This window comes from Marmota marmota, unplaced genomic scaffold, assembly GCF_001458135.2.
Source record: "Marmota marmota marmota unplaced genomic scaffold, marMar, whole genome shotgun sequence".
Taxonomy (NCBI): domain Eukaryota; kingdom Metazoa; phylum Chordata; class Mammalia; order Rodentia; family Sciuridae; genus Marmota; species Marmota marmota.
Genome location: NW_026000037.1, coordinates 24527664 through 24546952, shown reverse-complemented (window position 1 = coordinate 24546952; position 19289 = coordinate 24527664). Strand labels below are relative to the sequence as shown.

The 19289-nt window shown below is 41.5% G+C and overlaps 1 protein-coding gene and 1 pseudogene across 8 annotated transcripts in view; one reads left to right on the top strand and one right to left on the bottom strand.

Annotated features, from left to right (window-relative positions):
- Arhgef4 (Rho guanine nucleotide exchange factor 4) overlaps positions 1-19289 on the top strand; it is a 186543-nt gene that overhangs the window by 54628 nt on the left and 112626 nt on the right. For all 8 annotated transcript variants that reach the window (XM_048812177.1, XM_048812174.1, XM_048812173.1 and 5 more), the window contains exon 2: positions 14641-18267. In XM_048812177.1, the coding sequence (XP_048668134.1) occupies positions 14641-18267 (3627 nt within the window). The remainder of the gene's footprint in view (positions 1-14640; positions 18268-19289) is intronic.
- LOC125619438 lies at positions 9-961 on the bottom strand (annotated as a pseudogene).

Below are 19289 nucleotides of genomic sequence, written 5' to 3'. Positions count from 1 at the left end.
CCCCCCCCGCAAAAAAAAAAAAACCAAACTTTTTGTATTAGATACACTTTATAGCTTTTAAAATTCCACTTTTGTTTTCAGATAGCTTAGCGACTTTAGTAACTCAGAAACAACTGCTTCTTGTCTTAATGCTGGACAGTGATTAAGTCAGAGACATTCAGAAATGGACCTGTGGGCCCTGGGTGACTTTACAGAAATAGGCATACTGTCGACATGCTTTTGCAGTGGCTGAGGATGTGTACAGCTTGTGCTGACTGAGGTCACTGAACTTCAGTATTAGGGAGTGTCATTCGCTGGGGAGGGTCTGAATGTAGATCTGTCAGAAAGAATTGGGGCCAGCTCACCACACAGCAGATGAAAGGCCAGTATGATATTTCCTGTGGCTTGAAGAATCTGGTCTTGAGAATAGAAGGCCCCTGATTCTGAAGTTTTAGTGGTTTCAGAACCCATAAGAATAATTCTTCTGCCTTCGTGTCTCTTGTTACCCTTTTCTTTGAAGTTAACCATTCCAAGACCCTTCATAGAAGCTCCATTTCCATGTTGTTCTGAGACTCATTTCATCAGCTTAAGCAAGTAATCTCATCTTTTTTCCATCAGAAGTAACAAACAGACCTTTTTGCATTTTTTTCATGTTTTGTCAACTGGAGAGTAGATCTGTACATGTTCCTTTCCTGAGCTGAGTGCAGAATTGCGGCATTTCTGCAATGGTCAAGTTTAAGATTTCCTTTGGAGACGCACAGTGGCCGTAGCCCCAGTGCCGGATTTCTAAATTTTAATTGAACTTCTTACTCATTTTCTGACTCACATATGCCATGTACTAAGCTTTCGACTCAACTCATTCTTAAGGTCTCTTTTTTCCTTCAGTCAGAAAACTGTTGGTTTCTTGATCTGTGGCTCACTTGTTGGAAAGTACCGTCTGCTTCCTTTGTGCAGTGGCGCCCCAGTCCACCCAGGGCCCCATTGTCTGACTCAGCCAACCCCCAGGCAGTGGGGGGCAGCCAGATGGAAGGGGCAGGAAGGTGGCCTGAGACTGCTGGGGGTTTTTTGTTTGTTTTTAAACATTAGCATCTTCAGTAAAATGCATGTGCCTTTGTCCCCTGTGAAACAAAACAGCATTTGGATCAGTGAAATTGCCAGGTCCCAATTTGGCTTACAACTCAGGATCTGTGATGCTTTCTGGAAGCTCATGTTTGGACTGAATCACAAAGGAATCCATCCCCCTGGAGCAGGATGTGTCCTTCTGGGAAGCTGCAATGGTTCATAGGTGTTTATCCTGGGGAATCTGAGGTTCAGTGAGTCCCACACCTCACCACAAACACACAGCTAGGTGGTGACTTTCTGACAACAGAGTCTGAATTTTTCTAAAACACAGTGCTATTACTAATTAAAAATAAGGGATAATGATAATACATAAAGCAATTGGCAGGATCAAATGAGATAATGAGTGTGAAGTTTGGACACTGCCAAATATAATAGACCTATTTTAGCTGTGTTTGTTTTTTTTAAGTTTAAGCAACCAAATGATTCTCTAGATTTACTGTATGGTAAATGTGCTACAAGAAATATACAAGTCCAGGCAGAATACAGGTTTCTGCATGCCCGTGCTGAGATTAATATTTCAATGTAGTATAAATAGGGGAAATGTATTTTCTGTGATTTATAAAGTAATTGTTTCATTTTATCTATATTTCCTTCCTGTCCATAGGCATTAAGATATTATTATAGCTGAGACCCCCTAGCTGGACCAGGAACATGACAGAGCTTTCAAATTTTATTCTGGCAGTGATGGTAGATGTGGGAATAGCCAACTTTTGTGGGACACAACAGTAGTATGCCAGACACACTGTCTCTGGGGTCATCATGCACACCATTTCAGACCGTTACTACAGGCTGTGAGGGACCAAAATGAGAGGTTACATCCTTTCCCAAGGATAGGGTTACCATAGGGAGGTGTGATTTGGCCATCATCAGTCTGAATATCCCCAGTGCTGAGCTCAGATCCCAGTATGGAGCACAGATGCACCAGAAGATAGTAAATGAGTACATTTTAAAATAAGAGAAGAATTGTGGAGTTGAGCTAGGAGGACTGCAAGGAGTGGGTTGCTGGGTTGATGATGGAGGAAAGGAAATGGGAGGTAGTGCTGAGTAGAGAACTCTAGGGCAGCATCAGACACCAGGACTATGGAGCTCAAAGTTCTTGTTCTTAATATCTCTACTTAGCTGTATCCTTAACAAGATGACCTGGGAAAAAATGAAACATGTTTTCAATAAAACAGACTTTCAAGAAAGCGTCAATGTAAATCCACATAAGCAATGTTTTTTCCCACTTTGTGCATCATTTTAATTAGAGTGAAGGTTAAAATTCCTTCTTCCCTCACCCTGACAGATCTTGCCGAGTAAGAATGGTACTCATTTCATCTCATCCCAGAAGTGATCTTAGAAAACTGCTCCACAATGCATTTGGTAGCCATGACCAGTCGATGAGAGTTGAAATATGATAACGAAATAAAAACTGTAATCCTTAAGACTCTTGATGTCTATGGATGAATTTACTTATTCATCAAACAAGAATTTCCTGAGTCTATGTAATTTCAGGCAATAATGTATAATATTTGCATTATTTGGAATTTGAAAGAGTATAACACTCAATTCATGAATCCATCCATTGAGTGTTTTCTTAATGCATTCTATGTGCTAGCCACGATGGGTTCAGGATTAAACAATGACTAGAAATAGACCTTTTCATCAAAGAATGCATAGAGACAGAGTATGTATGATAAAGCAACCTGACAGAGGGCATAGCAGAGGAAAGCTGCAAAACTCTTGACAGCCAAGGAGCAGAGAGGCAGGAAGTGGCCAAGGGACTATGTAGTTACTGAGGCCACATCCCCAGTGACCCACTTCCTCCAGCCAAGCCCCACCTAACTATTATTTACACCACCAATTAGTATGTCCATTCACGTTCGTAATCCATCAATTGGATTAATCCACTGATGAGATCATAACCTTCATCTTTTCGCCTCTGAATATTGCTTCATTGCCAGCACATGAGTTTGGGAAAGGAAGGCTTTCAAAATCCAAACCTTAACACCTGCACTGGTATATATTTTAGGTTATATAGTGTTATGTATGTATAATTGTTATGTATGTCTAAAGGATGATGAGATCCTGTGAATCTTCTGGTATTTGTAGAAACTCATCTGGGCTCTGTAGAAAAGATAGAATTCTTAGGGAAACTTTACCCCCTGAAAAATGTCTATCTTATAGATATTAAAAAACAAGAATATTGGTCCAGTAGAAGAATCAAACTTTGCTGAAGGGTCGTTCACTCTGAGTGACTTCAATTTTTGGTTCCATATCTGTACTGAAATTCTGAAATCCTAGCATGCAGAGGAATGGGTAGATGGCTCATAGCATTACTAACTCATCACAAATCATGAATCAGTTGCCTAGGGATTTCTGGGCATAGTCAAAATGCTAAGACTCATAAGCAGATCACATCTTTCCATTTATATGTCTTCTCTAGTGCCCTCATTTCCTATATACTCTTGAAGGATATTTTCATTGGATGTAGAATTTGCAATTGGCAGTGCAAATTCTGTTAGTTCTGCAAACTTTGCTGGATATTGAATTTTTTTTTTCATTCACCATTTGAAAAATACCCACTTTGTTCTTGCCTCCATAGTTTGAGATGAGAAATCCAGTTACTGAAATTGTATTCCATATTTTAAAAATGACATCATTTTTCTTTGACTGCTTTCAGGATTTTTTTTCCATGTCTTTAGTTTTCATAAGTTTAATTATGCTCTATCTCAGCATGGGGTTCTGTCTTTTTGTTTTATTTGGAATTTGCTCAGCTTCTTTGTATCTTTGGTCAAATTCCAGATGTTATATTATTGAATATTTTTCTCACAAGTTCCTGAAACTCTGTTAATATTGTTACCACCTATTTTCTTTCTATTTTTCAGATTGAGTATATTCTATTAATTTGTCTTCAATTTCACCAATTCTCTTATGTTGTCTCTACACCACTACTGAGCCCATTCAGCAAGTTCTTATTATCTCTTTATAGTTTTCAGTTTTATGATTTCCATTTTTGGGGGGGTGGAAATATTTTTTATTGCCGATATTTCCTGTATTTTCGTTAGCTTCAAGGAAAATTATAATTGCTTATGGAAGTATTTTTATGATGGTGGTTTTGTCAGGTAATCCCAACTTTTGAGTCATCTCTTTGGTAGGTATTGTTGATTGTTTTTTCTTGTTCATGTAGTGATTTTCTTGGTTCTTAGTTTCATCAGTGACTTCCAATGATATCCAGGACATTATAGTCTAAGACTCTGGATCTTATTTAACCTTCTTTTTTCCTTAGCAAGAAGTCCCCAGTTGAGGGGTACTGCTAGAGCAGGTTGGGTGTGTACACTGAACTTCCCACTGGGCCCCCGAGGACACCACCCCAATAAAAATGGAGCACTGACGCACACTGCCACCTTGCCTGGAAGTGAAGAGGGAAGTGGGGAAGGAGGGTGACTCACACTGCTTTGTTGCTGCAGGGAAGGGTGGAAGCACAGACCCCAGTTGGGCCACCAGGACTACAGAGGAGAGGAGGGGAGAAGAAGGGCAAGCAGAGAGCCAGCCAGCTCCCCCACCCATTTCCCCCTTCTCATTGATGGTGAAGGGAGAGGTTGGGCGGGGGCACAGTGGGGCACGTTAGGGAAGCACGTGGTTTTTAACTCCTCATACTATCTCATTAAACCTGATGGCTACTGAGGGGGCAAGGAAGCTTAGCTGTCTCTAAATCCTTGACACTCCTCAGGCTGGGAAATCGGAACACCATCAACCACCACCCAACAGAACAGGGGACATGTTCCCTGGTGAGGTCCTTGACTCCACCTGTTGAGGCAGTGCCCCCAGAAGAGGGCATCAGGGTAGTGCTGTCACTGCCTGCTTCCTGGAGGCAAGGGGACTATTCTGTCAACTGGGCTTTTGGTTCTCCTAGGACCAAGGGAAGGGTTGTGCAGTTTTGGTTGCTGTTTGACTGGAATGGGGTAGGTATTGCCAAAACAGCACTCCATTGTGTCACCCTTTTCCAGGTCTTTTGACTAGGGAGGAAGAGTCTCTCTTTAGGCATTATTGTGCAAGCCTGTTCTTGGTACAGGGTTGAAGGTTCTCTAGTATGTGGGAGATAGTGAGGAAACCAGAGGGATTCACATCTTCTTTAAGTCTTGGCATCAGCAAAGTAGCTGTCACTCTCTCCCCCGCTTTCAGAGACCTCCTGTGCTTGTCTGTTGTGTTTTGTCTACAGTTTATTGTAAGGGAGAGGATAAGAGAGGATTGGAGTCACTCCATCTTTGATGGAACCGGAAGTCTTTTTAAAATGCTTTTCAATAAAGTTTTAAATTGAAATTGAAACTTTATGATAAAGTATTTTTTCCATGAATATCTTAGATATGTTTTGAAATATATTCTTAGGTACTGAGGTATATTTTTTGCTACTTTTATAAATATGTCTCTTTTCAATTGAACCTTCTAACCATTCTTGGATAGAAAACAATTGTAGAAGTGCAGTTGATAATATTGATCTTTTCATGCCTGTAATTTACCTGAAGGTTCTTAGGGAATTTCTGTGGGACTTTCTATGGATGATGACTCTTTCATTTTTTTCCTTTGCAGTTTTTATATATTTTATTGCTTTTCTCTCTCTTTTGGGATCTTTAGAACAATGTCCAAATTGTCAGAATGATCATCGTTGTCTTATTTCTTAACTTGAAAAGGTACTTTAAAGGTTAATTGAATGTGATATTTCCTATATAGGCTTTTGAAAGTATCCTTCATCAGACCTCAAAGTTTTCTTACTTTTGTGTTTTATTTTTTTACATCAGTATTTTGTAATTTTCGGTACATAGTAAAGAGGCTTATTTAGCTTACAGTTCTGGAGGCTGAAAGTTCAAGATTGGGCAGCTCCATCTACTCAGCTTCTGGAAAGGGCTTTGTGCTGCTCCCTACACGGTGAAAAGGTGAAGACAAGACAGGCATGTACAAAGAGAGAAACGGGTACCAAACTTCTGATATAGTTGTCCCACTCCTATGAGAAAAACATTAATTCATAAGGACTCTAACCCTGTGATCCAAACATTTCTCACTGGACCCCACCTCCCAACCCTGCCAGACAAACCACATTCCAGCCATCCCTGTTGTCTGATTTTACATTGAGTATGTATAGCAGTCAACGTAATTGGCTTAATAATGTGCCTGTTGTTCATCACAAGTTATCCCTCTACCACTGTTTGGCAAATAACACTTCAGTGAATGTGTCACACTGCATAATCCTTCCTCACATGACAATCTCTCAGATGAGATTACTCTGTCAGAGTATGTTAGCTTTCCACCACTGTGACAATGTACTTGAGGTCAATTGAGAAGGAGGAAAATTTTATATTGGCTCACAGTTTCAGAGGTTTCATTCCATGGCTGCCTGGCCCAATTGCTGTTGAGCTTGTATCAGCCCAGTATTTCATGTATATCAGAGTTGCTGCTTACCTCATGGTGGCCAGGAAACAGAGAGAAACAGAAAGGGGCTGGGGTCCCAATGTTCCCTTCAAGAGCACACCCCCAACGACCTAACTTCCTTTCACAAGGCCCCACCTCCTAAACGTCCACTATCTCCCAATAGCACCACAGACTGGTGACCAAACCTTTTAACACATGCTCCAGATCCAAACTACAGGAGAGTATGAACCTTTAAATTGCTCTTTATACATAATTTTAACACTCATTGGTAGATCTACTCTATAGCAACTCTTACTGTACTGGTCTAGTGTTGATTTTCTATCTCATTCCTTTAATATAGATTAATTGTGTGAAGAGGTTTCTCTCAGTTTTTATTTATTCATACAAATGGTTATTTTATTTTCAGGGTTATAATATGTGGTTATTTAAAAAAATTTTTTTTAGTTGTAGATGGACACAATATCTTTATTTTATCTATTTATTTTTATGTGGTGCTGAGGATCAAAGCCAGTACCTCACGCTTGCAAAGCAAGTGCTCTATCGCTGAGCCACACCCTAGCCCTGGTTATTTATTTCGCTACCACATGATTCCATCGTAGGCTATCAGTTCTTTCCAGTGACCTTCTCTGTCTTTTGATATATTCTTTTTTTTTTTACTTTTTTTTTTATTAGTTACACATGACAGTACAATGATCTTGACAGTTCATACATTTGAATCAAATGGGGTATAATTTCACATTTTTCTGATTGTACAGGTTGCAGAATCACATTGGTCATACAGTCACCTATCTTTTGATATATTCTTATCATTTTTCTTTCTTCCTGAGCACATCCCTACTTTTTGGCACTACAGTATGTTCCAGACTCATCTGGTATTTCCCTGCCCAAGTCTTGGTATCAATCACTCTTTCAAGGAAAACCTGGCTCCTTGCATTATAGAACGGAATTTAGGAAATTTTTCAATTAGCAATAATTGCACCTTATTGGCTATGCTACTGCCACTGCACAAAGCTTAGAATGGAACTTGGAAACCAAAATTTAGGCTTTAAGCATCTTCATTGCCCCAACAGACACAGCAAGTAAGTATGTATGCATATATTTATATTTATATTTGTTTCTGTGTCTGCCTATTTGGGTGTGTGTGTGCATGCATGCATGGGTACATGCTGGTGTACACGTATTAAAGTATCCATACTTTGAAGTATGAGTTCATTGTACCATTAAGCCTTTATTTGTAACTTCTTTCTCTGTAGTCAGAAGGCTGGTTCTCATTATCTTCAATGTATTTTTTTTTATTTATTGAATGCAAATATGCAAGTAAAGTAGATTCAGATCACTTAACCATATCCCTGTAAGATATTTGCCACCTAAAGTACATGATCTTTTTGTCTTCGGCCTTACAGTATCCAGTCAACATAACATTTTCTAAAATTACTTAGGTCCACTTCTTTGTTCCCCAGCCCCTTCAGCATGATTGCATCATTTGTTTTGATGCAGGTAGAGTCATTTGTCATAGTCTATATTCCATTGAGTTCCCTCAATATTCTGATGTGTGTGTTTATTTTGTATAGAGTAAAAAATCACTCCTGGTGGTAAGCAGTTCAGTAGATTTTGACAGATCCATGGAATCATATATTTATACCACAGTACCACACATAGAAGTTCTTTCACTTCAAAAATTCCCTTATGGGCTATGGATATTGCTCAGTCGCAGAGCACGTGCCTGGCATGTGTGAAATCCCTGGTTCTATCCCCAGCGATGAAAAAAAAAATCTATAGGGCTGGTGTTGTGGTTCAGTGGCAGAGCGCTCGCCTAGCACGTGTGAGACACTGGATTAGATCCTTAGCACCACATTAAAAATAAGTAAAATAAAGATATTTTGTTCATATACAACTAAAAAATATTTTTAAAAAAATCTATAATCCTATAATACACAGCTCTCGAGTTTGTCTTCTTTCACTTTGCAAAATGCATTTCTAATTCTTTCAAGTTATCACATGATCACAATTTATTCTTTTTTTGCTAATAGTATTTCATTGTTCATTTGTCTATTCATTATTGGCTAGGTTATTTTCAGTTTGGAGACAATAGGAGTAGAATTGCTATAAAAGTTTACATGTAGGTTTTTGTATGGACAGAATTTTTTCAGTGTACTTGGGTAAATATCTAAAAATAGGTTCCTTTGATACTACGTATGTTTTATTATAAATTGTGAAACTTTTCAAAGTACCTATTCAATTTTTCATATGCACCAATAGCATGTAAGAGTTCCAGTTACTTTATGTTATCAAAATTTGATATTGCCATTATGTTTAGTAAGTTTTTCTAATTAATAGGTATATAGTGCTATCTCATGGTTTTAATTTTTAGTTCCCTAATGACTAATGATGTTAAACATTTTTTTACCTGCTTTTGGGTCATTCAGATATCATCTTTGGTAAATATGTCTATTCAGATCTTTTTTTCCCATTTTTAAGTTAGGTTATTTGTTTTCTTACTATTGAATATTGAGAATTCTTTCTATTTTCTGGATAAAAAAAACCTTTATAAGGTATGTAATTCACAAATATTTTCTTCCAGTTTGTGGTTATCTTTCCATTCTCTTGACAGTGTTATCTGTATGAAAAAGTTTTTAATTTTAGATAAAGTTCAATTTATGTATTTTTCTTTTAAAGGTTATTATTTAGGCATTACATCTAAAAATATCATTTGTCAAATTCAATTATGCATAAAATATCCTATGCTCTATTCTTTAATTTTTTTATTTGTTCTTTTTAGTTACACATGACAGTAGAATGTATTTTGACACACATACATGCAGTATAGCTTCCCATTTCTGTGGTCATACATGATGTGGAGTTACACTGGTTGTGTATTCATAAATGAACATAGGACAGTTATGTCTGATTCTTTCTACTATCTTTCCCATTCCCATCCCCCTACCTTTCCTCAATTCCCCCTGTCCAATTGGGTGAACCTCCACTCCTCCCCCAGCCTATTGTGAGTCAGCACCCGCACATCAGACGGAACATTTGGCCTTTAGTTTCGGGGAACTGGCTTATTTCACTTAGCATGTTAGTCTCCAGTTCCATTCATTTACTGGAAAATGCTATAATTTCATTCTTTATGGCTGAACGTTGCGTATATGTATCACATTTTCTTTATCTGAAGGGCACCTAGGTTGGTTCCATATCTTAGCTGTTGTGAATTGAGCTGTTATGAACATTGATGTGGCCATGTCACTATAGTATGCTGATTTTAAGTCATTTGGGTATATGCCAAGGAGTGGGATAACTGGGTCAAAGGTGGTTCCATTCCAGGTTTTGTGAGGAATCTCCATACTGCTTTCCAGAGTGGTTGTACCAATTTGCAGTCCCACCAGCAATGTATGAGTGTACCTTTTCCCCCACATCCTCGCCAACATTTGCATTGTTACTTGTATTCTTGATGATTGCCATTCTGTCTAGAGTGAGATGAAATCTCAGTGTAGTTTTGATTTGTATTTCTCTAATTGATAGAGATGATGAACATCTTTTTATATATTTGTTGACCATTCATATTTCTTTTTCTGTGAAGTGTCTGTTCAGTTCCTTAGCCTATTTATTGATTGGTTTTTTGTAGCAAGATTTTCTCCCGTATGTAGGCTCTTTCTTCATGTTCTTGATACTTCCTTTTCCTATGCTCCTTTCTATAAGTTTTATCCTTCAATTTATAATCAGATTTGAATCATTTTTATATGAGTAAGTTATGTGTTAATTCCTTTTGCATGCTGATATGCAGTTATTCTAACACTCTTTCTTAACAAGACTATTCTTTCTTCATTGATTTGCCTTTGCACCCTTGTCAAAAACCCACTGTGGGTCTATTTTGGGGTTCTTTTTTATGTTCTAACAATCCATCTGTCTCTCCTTTCATTGACTCCAAGTTGCTTTAATTACTGTTGCTTTACAGTAAATCTTAAGGATGTTCAAGCTTTGTTCTTTTTCAAAATTGTTTTAGCTACTCTAGTTTCTTTGTCCCTCCATAAAAATTTTAGAGTCAGTTGATGTGTATAAGCAAATTTGCTGCAGTTTTGATTAAGATTACATTGACTCTGTAGTTAAAATTAGGGAGCATTGACCTTTTAGCAGTAACAACAAATCCCACTATTGTGTATAATTATAATACACCAATGAAAATTTTTAAATGAAATGAAATTTAAACAATAAAAAATGGCCAGGCATGGTGGTATATGCCTATAATCCCAGAGGCTCGGGAAGCTGAGGCAAGAGAATTGAGGTTTGAGTCTAACCTCAGCAACTTAGTGTGGCTCTAAGCAACTTAGTGAAGCCCTGTCTCAAAAAGTAAAAAAGGGCTGGGGGTTTGACTCAGTGGTTTAGACCCCCTGGGTTCAATCAATTCCTGGTAACAAAAAAATATAATTAATTAATTATAAGTAAATAACTAAGTAAATAAATCCACTAACCACATACTCTGGCCATATCTACTTCTCTGACTCTTCTGTTTTTCCTGTATAAAGACGCACACAGACAATCCAGGATAATCTCGAAATCTTCAACCTAATCCACTTGCAAAGTCCCTTTTACCATAATAGGTAGTATTCACAGGTCCCAGGAATCAGGACATGAATCTCTTTTGGTGAGAGGGGTATTATTTTGCATAACATAGTCTACAAGGAATGATTAAAAAAATTTTAGTGACCTTGATTAGAAAGAGTTTTTTTAAATCCAACACGCGCGCGCGCATACACACACACACAAACACACACATACTGACATACAAAAATTGGGCTTCATCAAAATAAAAACCTTTGGTCTCTTCAAAAGGCATTGGTAATTAAATGAAAAGGCAAGCCATAGATGGGAAGAAATTGTTGGCAAAACATATCCAACAAAAGACTTACAAACACAATTCAGTTTTTAAAGTGGGCAGAATATCGAATAGAAACTTCACCAAGGAAGATGTCCAGATGAGAACAAAGCATATAAAAAGACGTTCAATGTCCTATATCATAAGGAAAATGCAAATTAAGACTATAGGAATACACCACTTCAAATCACTAGAATTATTACACTGAATAAGACTTGCCACACCAGGTGTTGAGAATATGGAGCAGCTGGGGGAGTGAAGAGAGAACAGAGAACCACTTGTAGTTTCTTTCTTTCTTTTTTTTTTAAATAGTTTTTGGTTGTAGATGGACACATACCTTTATTTCATTTTTATGTGTTGCTGAGGATTGAACCCAGTGCCTCCCACATGCTAGGCAAGCGCTCTGCCACTGAGCCACAACCCCAGCCCCACTAATAGTTTCTTAAGCAGTTAAACATATACCCCTACCACTAACGTCATCATTTCCACTCCCCAGTGTTTTCCAAGAAAAATGAAAGCACACATGTCCATACAATGACTTGTACACAAAGGTTCATTACAGCTTTATTTGAAAAGCCAAAAAAGGAGGAACAACTCAGATGTCCATCAGCAGAGGAATGGATACTGACCCATACAACAACATAGCTAAATCTCAAAATAATAGTGCAGAGTGAAAAAGACCAACAAAAAATAATACGTGCTATATGGCTTCATATGAAATTTTAGAAAATGTGAATTTGATCTATGGTGATAGAAAACAGATAAAGATTGGGGTGGGGGGGGTACAGGTGAGGCAAGAGGATATTAGGGATAATAAAGTAAAAACCTTCATCAGTATTCTTACCAGAGTCTTGGCTTCAGGATCCCAAAAAACCAGGTCAAGCCATTGGCTCCAAGAACCAAACAGAAACAGTAATGCTGAGAAGCAGGAAAAGAACTTTAATAAGGCCACATGGAGGGGGCAAAATGAGATCCAGCATCTCAGCCCTGTCTTGGGGTATTGACATGATCTGAAGGTTTAAGGGGAGGAAGAATTGGGGCAGAGGACAAGAGTCTTGATCAGACCGTGTTCTGGTTGATCATCCTCTCCATTCTGGTTCTGCTCTGGAGAAGCTCTTATCACATGAGGGGGCTTCCCAGGATGCAGGGTGTGTATTAGACCTGTGATCGTAGAGGGGGTACGATTCAGCTCCCATGAGATGATTGCTCCTACTGTTCCTGGAAGTTGTAGGACAATGACAATTGACAAATTTTAATTCTGCCATCATCAAGCTACATATATCTTATGTAGCTTAAGATATAAGTACTAAGTGGTGATTTCTACACTCTTCTCTGGGCCTGCAGGGTATGAGTACTGTTGCCAACAGGCTTCTATAAAGGTGACATCAAGCTACCGCATTGTTGAAAGGACCACCCTGATGTCCCACAGACAGAAGGTCAGTCCTTGTAGAGATGACCTATGTGACAAGATGAGAGGTGTGAAGTGCTCTCAAAGGCAGAAGCCACTTAGCATGAGCACTCTAGTGGCTTATCAGTTTTTTCATCAGCAACAAAACAAACTTTGCCTGTTGCACAGTTTTCTGTGTGTGCTGAGGTGTGTTCACACTGCATCTCACTTGTTCTCACCCTGACTTGGGAGGTATATAGGATCAAGTCTGTGCACAGAGATCACAGGAAAGTTCCTGCAGCGGACCCCTGGCAGAGCCTAGCTTCCCTCACTTTTCTCTCTTGAACACCCCATAACAACTACACAGCCCTCCTGTACAAATGGTTTGGTTTTTAATATTTCCTTTTCTGTTCCCAAGTCCTTCCTGATTCTCACACATTTGAAACCATATTATCATATTATTCCTGATTTCCCACCTTGCCCCTTAATTAATAACCTCACACTTCATACACTTCAGTGTTTATTTTCCTTCTCTGAGTTAAGATGGATTGAAAGCAATTTTACTTGGAGAAATCTCGTATGACAAGTCCTGGAAAACTATGCTTGGAAAAGCACAAAATTTGGGAGGAGTCTTGGCTGTAAGAGGGCTCAGTGCTTGCCCCACTTCTGGCCTGGGAGATTTGGGGGAGGTTCGTAATTGAATGTTGTACATAGCATTATCTCCTAATTGAAGTCATGTATGTGCTGAGACAGGCTACAGCCATCATGCCTGAGAGAAGGAATCCAGGCCTCCCAAACATAGTGTCCATGTGAAACTCCGAAGCAGGCATATATAGATTGTGGTAGGAAGCAGGTCATTGATGAGGTAGGCAGTGGGGTGGGTGAGGAATTGGCTAGGTTAAGGGTAGGGACTTGGGGGAGGAAAATGGAAATAGATATTCTTCACATTGGTAGTACACAGATGTACACATTTGTCAAAATTGGATCTGTTTTGACAAATCCTTTCTGCTTTGTGAAATATTTTGGAAATACAGAAATTCATACCTCAGCCAGGTGTGGTGGCGCACACCTGTAAATACAGCAGCTCAAGAGGCTGAGACAGAAGGATTGTGAGTTCAAAGCCAGCCTCAGCAAAGGCGAGACACTAAGCAACTCAGTGAGACCCTATCTGTAAATAAAATACAAAATAGGGCTGGGGATGTGGCTCCATGGTTGAGTGCCCCTGAGTTCAATCCCCAGTACCAAAAAAAAAAAAAAAAGAAAAGAAGAAAAAAAATTCATATCTCAAAAGTTGATTAAGAAATGTGTGACCAGGGAAGGAAATTCTGCAAAGTTCTTGCACAGTTCTCTACTTTTCAAAGCTGCTTTGGGCATTTCTAACATCTCAAAATGTGTTTGCAGTCTCATTAGTTCTCAAGGTTTTTTGCTTCTGTAGAAACCAAATCAGAAAACAGTTTTAAGTGGGAGAACTTTGTAAGCCAGCTGGTTACATTAGAACAGACAGAACACAATGCAAACATATTAATTTGTTCCTTCTTGCTGGAAATTTAGGCTTAAATATTCTTCTCCCCCATGACTCATACAATATATTTATATTTATTGAGACGGCTCATGCTCCTTCAGTCTATTCTGATTTTTAATAGGGTTGTTTAAACTATGTGCTACATTTTTACCTATGGTTTGGCTTTGGCTTCATCACTTGTTTTCTATGTTAATAAAAGGTGGCTCTTCATACATACCTCCCTTCCTAGGGGCACTTGGGAAACTAATGAGATGTTTCTAAGCCTTCCTCCTTCCGTGAAGGTAGGCATGGTGTAAACATGTGTGCAGATGTCCTCAGGCTTCATCTCTGATTCTTCTCTTCTTGTCTTTCCAGACTCCGGAGCCAGACACACCCCTGCCAGCTGAAGGTGAGATTGAAGATAATCAGCTCCCCCCATCCCCTGCAGAACCAGAGGAGCAAGGATGGAGCCAGGAAACGGACCACGATGACTTTGAGACTCTGTCCCACCAGAGTGAAAGTCGATCAGACACAAAAACCGACCCCTTCGAAAGTGCCTCTGACACAGAGTCCCTGCCCCCTGACCTCACAGCCGGAATCTTCTTCCCTTCAAGTGGTGTCTCTGTTGACAGAGAAGCAGGTTGGCGGTGTCCTGATGTCCCAGCAACTAGATCTCTTCAGGAGCAACATTCGACATGCGTCTTTGAGCTTGATGCAAAGAAAGAACTAGATTTGTCCCCTGGCTTAAAGGAAGAATCTTACAAAAATGAGGTGTACACCTTGGCCATAGTTGCTGGGGACAAGGAGGAAAAACCCCTCTGGGACTGTGTGACCAGTCTGGACCAAGAGTTTTTGCTGGCAGAGTGCTGCTTGCAAGGTGTCACTGGCAACAGCAGTCCCCAACCTGTACAGAGTGTGACTGTTCAAAACTGTAGGGAGCCCCCTGTTGCTTCTCAGAAATCCAGGTCTGAGAGCTATCTGGACATCCCTACGATCTGGCCCTACTTTGTCCAGTACTGTGAACTAGGTAGGAGCTGGCCACATATCCAGAGCAGGGCCAGGGTACCTGTGCTACCTCGTATAGGCCCACTGGACAACACAATCCCCCTTGGGGTCAGGATAAAGAACGGAAGTACTTCGGGCCCCAAAGTGGATGCAGAGTTGCTCTGGGCCCAGCCCTACTTGAATGCCTCCTGCCAGCCTTCTTTGGGGACATCTTTCCCCTTAAATGCCAAGCATCACCAAAGTGCCCCAGAGGATATTGGTGATAAGGGCAGGGCATCCACAGGGCACTGGGGTCAGCACATGAGCACACTGGTCAAGGCCCATTCCATAGAAAGGTTTCCCTTAAATTACGCTGGGGATCCTGTGAGGCGGAACTATATAAAGGTTGGGACCCATCTGAAGGAAGGGACAGAACCAGAAGAAGACTCAAGGACACAAAACACCCTTTCCCCTGCCCCCACCCAGCTATCTGATTTACTTCCAGCTTCTCAAAGCAATTTGCAGGATCATAACAGATCCAGTGGTTATAGCTTGAAAAGGGCTTCTCAGGATACACCATCTGCAGGTCTCCCACAGGAAAACCAGTTGGGACAGGATGCTAGGTTATGCCCAGCCAGTTCATGCCTCACTTCAGAATTGGTGAAGCTTGGCAGCGAAGAGGAAGGGCCTGGGCCCACTGAGTACAAGCTGGGACACAGCCCAGAAAGCAGACCTGAGGAACCCCAAGGCACTCACTCTACGCCAAGCCCTGCTGACGTGAGCAATAAACAAAAACACCTGCAGGACATTTTGGTACAGGCAGGAAACCAAACCAGTAATTACACATCAAAGTCTGTTCTCAGTGAGAAAAGACTGCCAACTAGAGCCAACTCCCCACCTCACTGTAGCAGTGGTGGGACACAGGTGTGGAATAGACACTTTCTGGGCTCCTGGGAAGGGAGTGCTAGCTCAGATGCCCCACAGACCACCCTGAAATCAACTGCAATAGACATTGCAAAAGAGGCCCAAGAGGTGATGATTCTAGACATCAAATGCAAGAAAAATGACTTGCAGGGTAGTTCCGAATTCCCAGAAGCCACTGTGTCTCACTGCAACCCTGAAAATGAGGAGTGTGACCAAGGGCTGGAGGATGGCCCCAGGCACCTACAGGAGGAACCTCAAACAGGAGTAGACTCTAGGGATAGGGGCACCCTTATCATTATAGCTGTGGAGCAGAAAGGTCAGCAGGCCACCAGGAGGAAAGAGGGCCTGCTTCCTGAATCACATCCCCTTGATGTTCTAGAAAACAGAGTAGAATTTTCCCTAAATGCTGGCACGACCCCCTGTGAGCCTCCCAGGGGCTGGAAAACACCAATTTGCCATAATGAGTGTGACTTGCCAGCAGTTTCCACATCAGCAACCAGTGATAGAGCTCTTCAACATCTGGCTCAAGGCTCAGAGGTTGGGAGAGTTTTGATCTCCAGAGCTGATCCGGTAGAGACAGAATCTCCAGAAGAGAATCTGTCTGGGAAGAGCCCAATCACTGGACATGGGGGCTCCCACCACCTCATGGTCGTCCAGCCTACAAGGAGCCAGGGACCACCAAGCCCGGAACTTAAGCAAGAGGAGCCCAGAGAAAAGGTTTTGGAGAGCATGGCAGTCTTCACAGAAGGGGACCTGGAGGCCGCTGGAGATGTGGAGAAGTGTCCCTGTTCCCAGGCCTCCAGCTGCACCCCAGGGCTCCAGCGTCCTGAACCGCCCCGCCGCCGGCTCCGCAAGATCTCTCAGGAACCCGCGAAACGCCTGACGTTTCTCAAGGTGAGCTCTTTCAGGAAAGGCAAGACCTTGGCTACAGAGAGCCCTGGAAAGGCCATACCAGGTGCACTGGCCCTGACTATGGAAAGCCAGACCAGGGATTCTTTAGCCACAGAGGAACTGCAGGCTGAGACTACTGCAGATGCTCCCAGTTGGGCTGCAACATCTCCGCGCCATGTGGGTATTTCCACTTCTCCTGAGACCATCCTCCTGCGCGGAAGCGAAGGGGCCGCAGGGGCCGCAGAGCTAGGAGAAGCGAGACCTGTGGGGACACCAGGCGACCTTTGTAACAGACCTTCTTTAGAAAGCTGCAACACAAAGAGACTCAAGACACCAGAGCGAACACTCAGAGCGAGGCTGGCCTTAGCTCATAAGACCTTTTCGAGTTTTTTCGAGTCAAAAGTTTTAGACAAAGAGAATGCCGAAGAGTGTTCTCCGGGTTCTCTCAAGGGCGAAAAGGAAAAGAGCAGGCCACGCCAGCCCTCCTGGCTTGCATTTCTGAAAAGCAAAGACGTGGAAGGCCCCAAAAGGTCATCCTTGGTCAGTGTGCTTCCAGGACCAGAAACCCTGGATCCCATCTGCCCTTCCCCACCAGTGACCAGCAGCCACTGTGAGGAGTGGACAGAGGACACCGAAATCTATGTTTTTAGGGATCGCTGGACCCCCTCACATCCCACGGCACCTTTGTCACCCAGCAATTTAGTCTCCCCAGAACACAGGAGGAAAAGTGAACCAACCATCAAATGCACAGTCCCCCAGGAAGGCAGCAGGTACCTCCCTTCCAGTATCTTCCCTGAAGAGTCCTGGCTTTCATGTCCCCCAAGCCCCGGAGCCCAGCAGGTGGGCATCGGCCACACCCTTCCCTGCAACTCTGCCTGTTGCTTGGCCTATGAAAACCAAGGCATGCCCTGCAGACCCATGAGCCCCAAGCCCCGGAGTCCTAGGCCCGGTGCGCAAAGGGCCAATCTCCGCTATCCCGGCAGAACTAGCGCCATCTCCATGGTTTCCCTTGGAAACTACAGTGAAGTAGACAGCTATTCAGAGACTCCTGAAAGGCCTAGGACTCCCAAGACCCGGAAAAGCCTCCTACTTTCCCTGCAGACACTAAACCAGGATGACCAGAAGGAAGAGAGTGGGAGAAGAAGCCAGCATCACCATGGCCTGGGCACAGCACCGTCCCTCAGAGACCTTCCTGGGAGTGAGGTGAGTGATCTCTGAATGGCACCAACCCATTTATTTACCTCTTAAGGTAAAAGGAGGGAAATCCAGTTGGATCAGATACAATTAAAAATCCATTAAAGTACTAGAAAACAACATGGAGAAATTTCTTTTTTTACAAAAAGTCATAATGGAGAAGGGCTACTTCCCAGAGTGAGGGCAGAGACAAAGTAGAAGGACTGGATGACCCTCACCCATCCAGTTCATGGGGTGAGTGATCAACTTCTTGAAATTTGCCAAACCAACAAGTGGGAATTGGTATTTCACCATCATTTTATTTTGTTTCTTTTTTTCCTGTATAATTCAAGCCATCTGAATTTCCTTTTCTCTCAACTGCCTATTTGTAATGTTTGTCCACTTTCTACTGGGTGGTTGGTGCAGGCTTTTATCCTAATGGACATTAAATTAAAAAAAAAAAAGTTCTCTATGTTGTCTACCAGTGGTGTAATGTTTTGTTTTTTTTGTTTGTTTGTTTGTTTTTGTTTTTTTACTTTTATCTTATACCTGATCCAATTGCACTTATGTTGTTATAAAGAGTGAGATAGGAATTGTTGGTGCATCTGAAATTTCTAGAAAAATTAAATGGTCTGCTCCTCAAAGTAAATGCTTCCTCCCACCCAGGAGAAAGTAGCATGGTGCTGGGTCAAGCATAGGAAGGGACATACAAGGGTGGGATTTCTCAGGAGTCTGACTATCCTTAGAAGAAGGGAGCTTTCTGAAAATTCCAGAAAGAGAGTACTTTCTGGACTATGAAAGTTAGCCTTCCTTTATGCCTTAGACAAAGTGGCATGGGTGAGGCCAGCAACACGAGTGCATGGAGTGTTGCCGGGTTTCTGTTCTCGTGACTAAAAGGCTCAGGGGTTGTTTGTTCTCTTATTGTCTAATTTTTTGAGTTCTTTGTATACTCTGGATATTAGGGCTCTATCTGAAGTGTGAGGAGTAAAGATTTGTTCCCAGGATGTAGGCTCTCTATTTACCTCTCTTATTGTTTCTTTTGCTGAGAAAAA